The following is a 13,006-nucleotide window of genomic DNA, read 5'->3' as shown; positions in this document are numbered from 1 at the left end:
TGTTAGAGGCAGAAATTTTCCCAGTTTTTGATATGCGAGTTAAAATTACAATCTTTTTGATATGCTGATTCCAAATATGGCTTCCATTTTTCTCTATCATGTAAGGATTTTCCACAAAATATCACATTCTCCCTTGGCCCCCTTGTTCCCTGGATCTTATGCCGTGCAATTTCTTTCTATGGGGATTTATTAAAGACAGGGTTTATGCAGAACCAATGCCAACTTCCATCCAGAAACTTCGTGATTGGATAATGCATGCAGTGCAGAACATGTTACACCGTATGTGGAACGAGTTTGATTATTGATGTGTGTCGTGTGACCAAGGGATCCCACATTGAAGGATTGTAATTTTAACTCCCATATCAAAAACTAGGACAGTTTCCGCCTCTAACAGTTGCTGCAACCACGTAAGTTGAAAAATAATTTTTTATTGACATTTATAACCGCACCATTAATTTGTGTATACTCTGTACATTCAATCTTTATGTTTCCAATATAGAACAAAGTTATAACATTTTCCTCGATTTTACATTTTCCCGTTAAATGGAGGTTCCACTGTATATCTTGTAGAGGATGTTGATATGATCCCTGCAGATATTTTACTGCCTTGCACATTTCTGAGTGTAAAACTTACACACCATGTATATTATCTGTTTAAATATTTGTAAATGTATCATTACAGAATATATGCATCTTTCAGTGATGGTGATTGGGTGCAAGGACAGTTTACTTTCTCTTGGCAGACAAGGCTTAATATTTGAAGGCCACTTTGTGAGGAAAAAAAGTGTCAAAAGGGGAAGGCGGGGAGGGGCAGTGCCCTCCCTTGTCGCCGCCACTGCTATCTTTCTATATTATTTTTACAGTTTGTTAAAATAAATTTTACTTCCTCATTTACAGAAATGCGTATGTATAAATTCTTACACATATACTTTTTTTTTTCAGATTATTTATACAGTCGGCTTTTCAGTGAAGCACCAGACAATATTGTTAACATTTTATCATCCCAAAATGTGACAGTGAATTTTCATCACCTTTGTGTCACTGAAAAGGTAAATTATAATTCTCACAGAACAGATCGTTTTAATGTTTTCAAAAAAATTCCTAGATTCAATCAATTGAACAAAATAATTATGATACAATATATTTAATGGTAAGGTGTTTTGGTGTGTACAGTAAGAACTGTATGCTTTCTAGTGTGTAAATAAAGTAACTCTATGGTGTGACAGTCGCCAGAGCCTACCAAGCAGATTTTACATTGGTTTGAACATGGTCAGTACATCAAGTCCCATTGCTGCTGTTTCCTGGCATTTTAGACTACTTCTTTTTAAGTATTAATAGTTTTTCTTGTATGTACGCATTGCTTGCATTATAGAATTATTTTCCTGTAGTTTACGGTTATTACAAGCATAAGAAAACAGTTTTTCTTTGTGACGTTTCAGGAGAACACACGCTCCTTTCATCAGACATTTATTTTCATTTTGACTAAAGATACAGTTATAACAATGGTTTGTTATGGAGACTTTGTGAAAACAATGATGAATTTGAATTACCTGATGATATTTTGGATTCATAATTTTAAAAAATCTGAAATAAAAATAAAACAGACTGTTTTTTCACAGTTAAGTTGCTATATTACAACAATGTAACATTGACAACATCCATTATATAACAGATTCTTTTTGTTTAAAAAATTACTAACCATTGTTATAACTGTATCTTTAGTCAAAATGAAAATAAATGTCTGATGAAAGGAGCGTGTGTTCTCCTGAAACGTCACAAAGAAAAACTGTTTTCTTATGCTTGTAATAACCGTAAACTACAGGAAAATAATTCTTTTTAAGTAGCTTCACAATCATTCTCACAGTGCTTGATTAACACTGAAATTGTGAAACCTACAAAAGGAGATCGAACCAGGGACTGCTCATGCCAAAGGCAAGAATGCTAACCATTTGGCGACGTTCGAGCCCTTGTTTATTTGTGGGGGGGAGGGGGGACGAGAACGAGTTGTAGCAACATTTACTATGTACCAGCAGTATGCTTTTTGGGCAACATTTGAATATCCCAGGTCTATTGGTTGTAGATTTTCAACAAATTGCTAATTAAGTTTTTTTGCCCCAATTAATTAGTACTTGAATCTGAATTCATTATACAAGTTTTATCTTAGTAGTATTGATAGTTTCATCAATAGCCAAATTGATATAACTAATGTTTTAATAGAATTATTGTCTTGTTGGCATTTTACCCACAAAATATATTTCAACTTCTATTGGTTAATGCTACTTGTCAATTTTTATTCCCTTTGACAGGCAGATGATCGAGATAATACAGGGTGTACGCAAATGAATATCGGAGTTTTGTATATTTTCTATGCTGTACACATTACAAATATGAACCATATATGAAGTGAAAGAGTAACTCATCAAGTTTTCATAACCTACATTACAAGTGTTCAATGTGGGCACACATCCAGCTGGTAGTCCATTTCGTGTCACACTAAACTTAGCAAGTCTGGTGTAATCGACTCTACCACTGCAACAATCCTGCGTCTCAACTCAGATGGCAGGTAACGGTGGTACATAAACACAATCTTTTACATAGCCCCACAGAAAAAAGTCACAGGGGATGAGATCAGAGGACCTTGGAGGCCACTGGAGAAGATGCAAGTAGTCTGCACCATGACGACCCATCCAACGATGGGGGAAAACTTAATTTTACCATTCCCGCACTACATCATTGTTGCCAAATGATGTGTTGTTTATCCTCCAGTTGCGGAAAGAGCCAATTTTGTAGCATGTCTAGATATGAAATTCCAGTAACAGTTTCTTCCATAAAAAAGAATGGCCTATAAACTTGTTGTTTAGATACTGCATAAAAGATATTACGTTTGAGTGAATCCCTTATGTGCTGCAGAGTTTCCCGTGGACTCTGCTTTACCCAAATACAAACATTATGTGTGTTCTCTTTTCCACGTAGATGAAATGTGATTCATCATTGAAGATCACGAGACTACAGGCCAGCCGAATTAACTTAAGAGAAATGGCCGCTCTGTGATTTAGGCAACTGCGCTCGAATTGGCTAGATCGGGAGACTTCCCACTGTAACGGGCCAACGGAAACTCTAGAGTAGAGTTTGTAGAGTGTCAGTTGGCCCATTACAGCGGGAAGTCCCCTGTTTCTCTCAAGTTAATTCTGCTGGATTGTAAGAAAATCGTCAGCTTCTTGATTAAGAATTTGTATGCAGATGTTTTTACGAGCCAAATGATCTGCAGACTTTAGGGCCTGTAACAGTTTCAGACGGTACGGTCTCATTTGGAGGTTTTTCCTTAACACTTTCCACAGTGTCATTGTTGGCATTGCTAGTTCTTGATTCGCCCGCCGCACAGATTTTCTAGGACTGAGAGTGAAAGTCGTTCTGATGCTTTCCACCTTCTCATTTGATACACGCGGCCGTCCGGAACTTTTCCCTTTACACAGGCATCCTGTCGTCTTAAACTGGTTATACCACCTACGAATGTTGTCAGACATGGGGTCACTTCCAAATCTTCGCCGATATGCCTGTTGAACTGTAACAACTGAAGTAGACCTCGTGAGTTCCAACACACAAAAAGACTTACGCTCGGGAGTCGCCATCTTTACAAGTGGCTCTGCCAAGCGGCAGAGTTAGGAAACAAATTTTGTGCATGCGTACAATCGAAACTTGGTGAGTTTCTCTTTCATTTCATATATGGTTCATATTTGTAATGTGTATAGCATAGAAAATATACAAGTTTAAAACTTACTCATTTGTGTACACCCGGTAAATATCCCACTATACCAGTATTTAGTATTTTTTTCAGTTCAAAAAATTATATCCCTGTATCCGGAGTAATTTTTTATTGTTGATATGACAGACAAATGGATGGACCAACCAGGAAAATTTCTAGAATCAAGTGATACAGGATGGCTGCACACAGGGAATTCCTTGAATTCCAGGAGTTATGTGTGAATTATTTATAGATATTTGTAAATGCATTGAAGCAGGATGAAGGAAGAGGGAACTACGGGCAAAATAAAACAGAATTCTCTCAATCTGTTTCCTTTGCATAACATTGTATCTGACAGACAGAAGATTTGCAAGATAAGAAATCTTAAATTTGGTTAGGTAAATTTGAGTTTGATATCTTTATACAATTAACAATTTTATGTAGATCAGTATATCCCGTAACATTTGTGACTTGTGTTTGTAGATGTATTTCGAAACTGAGTAGGTGAAATAGTAAGTGTAAACTCCACATCGTAAATTAATTTCTTATATGTATTAATTGAATTGAATCATAATTTTTTGGATACATTGGAATCGCGCAGATCTTTTATATTGTTAATATGTTTGTGTGTGTCTGCGTGTGGGTGGTGAGACAGAGAAAACATCTGCTTATACCCTTGAATTTTGGACACGTTTGCCTCGAAAACCAGGAATTATACTTGAATTTTATCATAGTCCTAGAGTGGCCACCGTGTGATACTTTATATATATTTTTTGTTACACCAAACTACATGCTTGTAGCTTTATGCAGTTCTGAGATATTGAAGGTTCAAGCTGATTTCCATGGCAGAGGAGTAACAATAGCATGCTACAGCACCAGAGATCTTGTGTTCAAACTCCAGCCTGGTCGAGGATGTGTTTTATGAATGTTCCTTCATCATTCATCTTCACTATTTGCCCGAAGTGGCAGAAAAGTGAAGTACAAATAAACCAAATCAATCAAAGATTCAACTTACATACCAATTGTTGATTTTCAATTATTTGACTGCCATAGACAAACAACCACATCAATATATCATTTATATGATGTCTGGCCAAACTATGGCCCGCAGTACTTGTAAAACTCATAATTTTATCTGGTTGTGTAAGTAAAATTTAATGTGGTAAGACAAAAAGAAAGGGTCAAGTTCCCCATGCATATAGCAAAGTTCCATGAAGGCACATTTAGGGGATGTGGGGGTAGGTGCCCACACATTCTCGATATTGGTTTGAGGTCATGTGATCAGCACCATGGTCCACAACTAATAATTCAATTGGCATCTCTGGCCGTGCATATGAAAAAGTTTAGGCACCCCTGCTTTATATCATGTTATGGTTAGTATTAGGTAGATGTTTGTGTACCATATTTTAATTTTCTATCTTTAGTAGTTCCTGAGAAATCGATAGTATCAATTCTTGAGTAGGAAGGGCAAATAGACAGGCCAATAATTAAGATTGAGATCACAGCATGTAGAAAATTCATGCTTCTTTTAACCCACCACTGTATTCATAGTTTGAATGATTTTGGAGATATCAAAGCATTAAAAATCTGTCAATTGTTTGACCTACATGGGCAGATGGAAATGCTAATCCAAATACAGTATTTTATTGTGTTTTAAACTAACATTTACAAGAACTTCATTTGTAGAATATATTAAATCTTCACATTTCCTAGTGTCCAAGATATTGACAGGCTACTTTTGATTGTTGCCTTTCATGGTCAGATGGACCAGCTGATCGAGTTGGTTTTTGTTGCCTGTTGCCTTTCATGGTCAGATGGACCAGCTGATTGAGTTGTTTTTTGTTGCCTTGAGCTATTGTTTAGCAGGTCCACCGGTCCATTATTTTGTTTTATCACACTTGTGGTTTCTGAGACATTAATAATTTGGCATAGGTTGACAGACAGGCACAACCATCACACAGAGGTTGTTTTTCAACTTTTGCTGATTATCACCATAGAACAGGCTGTTGCTAATTTTATATGAATAGAAAGGCTGAGGACATGCCCACAATTTGAGCACATGCACCTGTCAAGTGTGTCCTCACATTTTCAGAAATTTTGCAGGTGGTTATGCATGAACGAATCACTCGACTGCATATGTAGGTAGTTCATCAGGTTAGAGATAAGTTGATTTTTCTATGAGAAGTTGATACTTTTCAGTAAGGAATTTATGCATTCAGCATTTTACTTAATAAAAATAATAACAACACACAGCTCTACAGCCCATAAGGGCCTTGGCCTATCTCCTGACTGCCAGTCTTCCTCCCACAATCCTACCTAGAGGTGTGGAGATCTTCAGCCAGTAATGGGTTGACGTTGGGTCAGCATGTCGAACCCCCAGCCATTATAGGAGATATCCGTGACCAGGTTACGCTACTCGCTCCTAGCTCCCTAATTTCCTCACAATGGTGGGTTGTCACTGGTCCTATACACAAGCTGAAAACCCAGAGACTGAACCCAGGCGTACTCAAACCCTTGCCATCCCGCAGTCGGAGCCCAAAGCACAACACCTTAGACCCACGGCCACAGAGGAGGACCTGCATTTTACTTAGTTTTGGTGAAACAAGTGCCTGTTATTGTATCTTTTGCTGTATTTACTGATTAATGAATACAAAGAAAAATGCTCAACCACCATTGAAGGATGTGCTCATGAGCACCTGCTCATTTTTGTTAACATTTCCCAATATGTTTAAAATAACAGTGACACATAATTTATTTATTTATTTAACAAGAATTCCAAATACAGTGTTAGCCAATTTATATTGAAGTGTGTAACAGTAGAAAAAGAATAACAAAATATAACAACATAAACAAAAATTATATCCTTAAAGAACCTTACACATTTTTGTACAACAGCCTTTTAAAATGTGCCTGATTTTCAAAAATGTCTATTTGGCCTGTTAACTTGTTGAATTGGCTGGATAGTCTGTAGAGTAGAGAACGCTGTATGAGAGATAACCTTGCCTTCTGAGAAGCAAAAAGTTGAGTGCTTCTTGTTGTGTGAGATGGCACTCAAAAGGGAATTTCCTGAAGAAGGTGGTCACTTCTGATGGTGCCAGTAACTATCTTATGCAGGAATACATTGTCTGCCAGTTTATGTCTTATGATGTGGTTGAATATTTAAAAATTTTCAGAGTCTGCTTTTGTAGGTTTTTAGTGGTTCTAATTCGGTAATGAACAATAGCCAGGAAGAAATTTAGAACAGAATTTAGTCTCTCTAATTTTGAAGGGCATGCCATAGACCAGGTCGGAGAACAATATTCAATTTTGGGTGAAATGATAGATTTGTAAAGAGTGCTGAAAGCAGACAGGTTGCTTATTTCGGTGAAATGATAGAGTAGACCCAACATAAGCATAGAGCCCTTAGTGCCTGAGGAGATGTGTTCAGAAAAGGAAAGTTTATCAAATATGACTCCCAGGTCCTTCTGTGTTGCAATTCTTTGTACACAATTATTATTTATGAAGTATTTTGTGTTTATTCTGTTTTTCTTTAAGGGGAATGTCATTGTAGTACATTTTTGACGGTAAAGTTTTAAGTTCCATATTTCGCACCACTTATCGGGGAGTCTTAATTCTTTTGCAGAAGTGCCATATCACTAAAATTGGATATTTTACTGTATATTTTGCAATCGTCTGCAAATAAAAGGAGGTTTCTAGAAGAGTCGGAAAGATATTCTGGAAGGTCATGAAGATACATAATGAAGAGAAGAGGGGGGTACACCAGAATTTGCAAGTAGCATGCAGATTTTACATGTAAATGTTGAAAAAATAGAGAAGTACAATACATAGTACTTGTTTTGAAAATAAATATTGCTTATGTGCTTTTACATTATTTTTCATAATGAAGAACTTCACTGCATTTGGCTTGGATGAGCAGTTCAAAATACTGTCAGTGAACAATGACTCGTCAACTAGTTTCATTTCTGTTGTGGAAGGAAATGAATTCCCATTCTACGGCACTCAGTTTCATCCAGAGAAAAACCTCTACGAGTGGAATACCAAGCAGAAAGGCATTCCACACACCAGTGAAGCCGTAACAAGTGCACAGTATTTTGGAAATTTCTTTGTCAATGAAGGTAAGCAAATGCAGATTGCAATTGGTCAGTTTGCCGTAATGTGTAAGCTTTCAATCTCCAAACGCTTGTGGTGACTAGAAGTACCAAAACTTGCTTCAACATATTTCTTTCTTGTAATTATTTTTAATAATAGATTATTAGATTTTTGTAGGCATTTTTTCTCACTGGTAATGTAATTTTTGGTTATTAACTTTTGGATAATTTTAAAAAAAAATAATAGTAATAATTTTTTGATAATTCAATTGAATTAGCTACGAGAGCTGCCAACTATTTTTTTTTTTTCACAAGAATGAAGGACTTGCGTAAAAATTCGAAATATACAAATGGAAGAGGACACTTTGTGAAATTGAATAATGTATGAACAAGGCATGTCATGTGTACCAGAAGTTGGTACGGAAGTGCTAAAGAAAAAAGAAAACATTGAAAAAATTTTGTTCTACATGTGTGTATTAGTCACGAGGCTACACTGTCAGTACAAAATCAAAAGATGCTTGAACAAAGCACACTATGAACCCTCAAAGTAGTCCCCGAGAGTATCCACAACATGCTGCCAACAATGTGAGAGAGGGTTTCCCATATTTTGGAGGCATTGAATACCATCTGCCTAGTCAGCAATGAATCAGTACATCTTATGTTTCACGGTGATGACAATTTCCTCACTAGGTAAGATCTCAAGCAGAGGGAGCATAGACATGGTAATCAGCTGTCTCCATTGTTCACCCATTCCTGTGTTGCAAAATTGTGCAGCACTGTCAAAAGCTCATTGATGTTACAGTTCCAATTGTTTGATTTCATCATGAAAGGAAAAACTGTTCACAGCGAAAGCACAGACTTAGTATTTGACGTTGATGAAGTTTCTGACAAAGAAGGAAGGGAGGGGAGTTACTGCAGCAACTGCAGTAATAGTACCAGTGGCATGCGGTGACCATTTAGATAGCCGAAGCACTGAATATATAATTTTTAAATAAACAATGGTACATCAAGGGGCAGGCTTGCTTTGATAAAAACACCACACGCCACTGCTTTGCGGCATTTTAGTCTTTCACGGGCTACTCTCGACACTAATTATCCTGGGAATTATGCAAAAATTCAAATTGCATTCCGAAGCAGTGATTCGGTAGCTTACCTTCTATTCACACCACTCAATAATACAGATACGGTGGAAGGGAAAGAAAAATTTTGAAGCACGGAGAAGAGTAGTGTGGAATGAGTGGACTGTGTACTGTTGTTTTTTTGGTACTGTTAATGGGTCATTAGTAGAGGCACATATTTTTGGTAAACAGAAAAGCAAAATTTCGGTACAAAAACAGAGTCAATTTCAGGTTCAAAAGCGGTAAATAAAATAAAATTTCGCTGTTATAGCAGTGAAAAAGTGGTATATAAAATGACACTTTGGTTTTAAAATTGTGAATATAACCCTAAATTTGATTTAAAAATGGCTCTTACTACACAAAATATACAAATCCCTTTTAATAATGCATTTATGTCATTACCAGAATATTAAGTTTATTCCTGCATGAAGGGAGCCATTTTTGCTTCTCTAATATTTGAGCAGAATTAATCAATTCCATGAATTGCATAACTCGCAGTATAATTCTGACTTCAGAAAGTGTCCTGGAGTGGTATGTAAACTCTAAATTTCATGTTTAAGAGTGTATTTCGCATTATTTCGTGAGAAAACGGTAGGAAAATACACAAAATTAACATTCCAATGTGTTATTTCACATTTTCTGTTTTCGCCAAAAACGAAATATGCATGCCTCTAGTCATTAGGAATAAACAACTACTACATAAATTACAGTTGATATTATGCAAGTAGTAGTTCGATCGGCTTCTCTGTTCAAGGTATGCAAATATTATTCTTCATCTTCACTATTATCAGTGGAGCGAGGGAGTTAGTTTTTACTAAATACAGTGGAACCTCGATTTTATGTTCCCCGGTTTTACATTTTCCCACATTCTACATCCAATCTTGATGGTCCCAACATAGCAAGATGTTATCAATTTTACCTCGCTTTTACATTTTCCTGCATTTTAAGTTTTTCCACCCTGGTTCCCTGAAAAATGTAAAATCGAGGTTCCACTGTATTTTGCAAGTTACAAGTTGATATTGTAGATCAGTTTTTCTACATTTTGATAGATTTTGTCAGGTTATTGAATGCTGAATTATATATAGCCCAGTAATATCTCTTCTCCTGATCATGATAGATATATTTCAAATTTGTAATTCATATTCAAATTCATACTTTAAATTTTTCAAATTCAAATCTACCGTAGTGTCATTATCAGTAAAAGGTGGTCGTAACTTGAGTTGCCAATACATTTAGCATTATTATGCACACAAAAACAGGTGTGAGTAATTAAGAGGGGTGCTAACATTTCTGGATGGAAGGCTAAAATGCACACCCATAGAGCCAGACCACCAGCCACCACTGTGTAAGACCACTGATGGCTCAGAGCATTTTGTCTCTGTCAAGCACTCAGGGTGAGTGATAAGGTGTGATTCCACTTCTATGAGCTAATTAAGGGTGTTCTAAGTTGACTAGTAATACAGTAGGAGTTTCATAATGTTATAAATTGATGAATGTGTGATTTTAATTTCACAGCACGTAAGAGTGGCCATCGTTTTCAAACTGAAGAAGAGGAGTCTAATTCACTTATTTGGAATCATGAACCAACATACACAGGTTCACAAGGGATTACTTACGAACAATGCTATCTATTTCATGAATAAATTGTCACTTAAGAGGCCATATCATGGGCAGCGGAAAGCAGACCTCCATTCGGTACACTTTTTCTCAAAAACCATTTGAGGCATTGAATCACCTTTGTGGCAAATTGATTAGTAAGGATGAATCTTAAAAGAGAATATTGTAAATTTCTTATCACTTCTATATTTTAAAATATATTATCTGTCAAATATCTCAGTTTTTGGATCGACGTATAAAGCCTGATTCTAAGTTACTGTAAAAAATTTACCTTGCAAGCCTTTCTTGCATCCTTCCTGAGTAAACTGATTTTTCTTTTATTCAAATTAAGAGGCCCATTGTAACAATATGCCATTGTAAACAGTTCAAAATCTTTATTTCTGTTGACCCATGTCCATAGGTATGCTGGGTACCTACGTGTCCTGGAAAACCTGGAATTTTAAAATATTCCTTCCAGGCATGGAAATGTTATGAAATTTCACATTTTTCCAAGCTTTACCTGGAATTTTGGAGATTGTCCTGGAAATTGCTTTGCCCCATTTTATTTGTATGAATTACAATAAGTTTTTATTTAAAACAGGCCAGTGTCATGACAGTGGTTTATTTACTTATGTCACGTTGCTGTGTACTATAGTCATAGTTTTGTGATAAGTTTTATTTTTGTGATTGAAGTATAATGCCCCGCACTTTTGTATTATTTTGTATCGCTTAGAGGTAGAAAATATGATGATGATGATAATGGTTAAAAAAAGGGTTTGCTATCCTAAATATTTCAAGTTTTCCAAGGATATTATTCTTGTTTATTTGTAATAGAAGATGGTAATTTTTCATAAACTTATATATACTTGTGTTTATTTTTTCTACCTTTGTATTTATTCTGTATTATTGTAAAAATTAAATAACCTTCATTATATTAAGAAATGAAAGGTGTGGAAAGGAGCAGGTGTAGGGGAGTTGGGAGCCTGCATTAAAAAAAATTAGAACTATTTTTTTTTAATAAAAGAAAATATGTAATGATGTGTATTTTGCCATGCTTACTTTCTACACTTGTCCTGGAGCAATTGTAGAAAATCCTTGAAATGTCCTGGAAAAAATTGCATGATTTTGTGTAGGAACCCTGGTATGGAAATCGTCATATAATGATACATACAGTAATAAAATATTAATACAATTTTAGACAATAATGATTTGAATAATTTCTACATGAAAGAAATCCAAATATGGGAAGAATACACTATGGGAATAAAATTACATATAATATTTAAGCATAGGCACCGACTCCATTGCGCTTGGGGGGGGGGCTCGAGCCCCCCCAATGTTAATGATGTTGGGGCAGAGCCCTTCAAATAATTTTGCTTAAGAGGATCTAATGTATTATTTTGCTTCTCTTGTAAAGTTTACTCTGTATTGTGCCACATGAACTTAACTTTAAATACACATTTGAAATGTTCTAGACCATCAACTTTGGGGGGTCTATAACCGGAGACAGCAAAACACATGACTTATTATATACTAAGTATATAATTGTGAGTATTGTTAACCTTTTTACTAAAAAGAGTTTCTAAATAACGAGCTGATATGACAATTATACCAATATGTTGTTTAGTGAATTCTGAACAATTTGAGATCGTAAACACAACTTTCAGGCAATATTGATATGTACAATATTTAGTTATCCTCGAAATCTCTTCCTCTAGTCTAAAGAATAAGGGGAAAATAATTCTAAAGTTTTTGAGTTTATTTAACACTGACTTCCAGTAAAGTACGCAAGGAAAGCTTATGAAAAGTCTGTATTGCAAAAGTGGGAATGGCTATGATCAAATGCATTATTGCTAAAGCATGGCATGCTATGTGTTCTTTTTTTTTTGCAAAATTAAATTTAAGAAGTAAGATATTGTAGCAAGAACAAAAGAGTAAAACTATTTGCCTGCGATTTGTGTTAGCATTTATGTAAATAATTCAATAAAACTGTTAAATATTGTAAATATTAGTTATTTTTATGGGTACATCAACACTAAGGTTATTTGCACCTGTCACATATCCTTTCTTTACGTGTCTGTTGCGGACATTAAAACACACCCATGCCCTCGCCGAGACTCGAACCCAAGACCACCGAATCAAAGTGAGTTGAGTTGACCACCCAACACGCTAGGCTACAGAGGCCGGCATCAAACTGTTAGGTTGGCCTCTTAATGTAAATACATAGCCTACTTTTCAATAAAAATGTTAATTGTTATCTAAAAAAAAACAAATGAGCTGACACAAAAGACAAAGAGAATTTGAAACATTTTCTAAACGTTTTTCATGTTACATTTCATTTGCATGAGGAATATAATAGCTGCTTAAAAACTGCTATATGAAGACGTAATTTTTATTTTTAAAAAAGTGAGGGAGTGAGTCATTCATTCATTTATTTCAGTGATCAGAGCCCCCCAATAATT

The 13,006-nt window shown here is 35.6% G+C and overlaps 1 protein-coding gene across 1 annotated transcript in view; it reads left to right on the top strand.

Annotated features, from left to right (window-relative positions):
- LOC145998858 (gamma-glutamyl hydrolase-like) overlaps positions 1–12,806 on the top strand; it is a 34,408-nt gene extending 21,602 nt beyond the window's left edge. Inside the window, exons 5-7 of the mRNA XM_083135535.1 lie at positions 943–1,049; positions 7,629–7,857; positions 10,464–12,806. Coding sequence (XP_082991661.1) covers positions 943–1,049; positions 7,629–7,857; positions 10,464–10,591 — 464 coding nt within the window. The 3' untranslated portion in view covers positions 10,592–12,806. The remainder of the gene's footprint in view (positions 1–942; positions 1,050–7,628; positions 7,858–10,463) is intronic.
- The last annotated feature ends 200 nt before the right edge of the window (positions 12,807–13,006 follow it).

Source organism: Lepisma saccharinum, chromosome 14 (genome assembly GCF_977018435.1).
Source record: "Lepisma saccharinum chromosome 14, izLepSacc3.1, whole genome shotgun sequence".
Classification (NCBI taxonomy): Eukaryota; Metazoa; Arthropoda; class Insecta; order Zygentoma; family Lepismatidae; genus Lepisma; species Lepisma saccharinum.
This window is presented reverse-complemented; position numbering and strand designations above follow the sequence as displayed.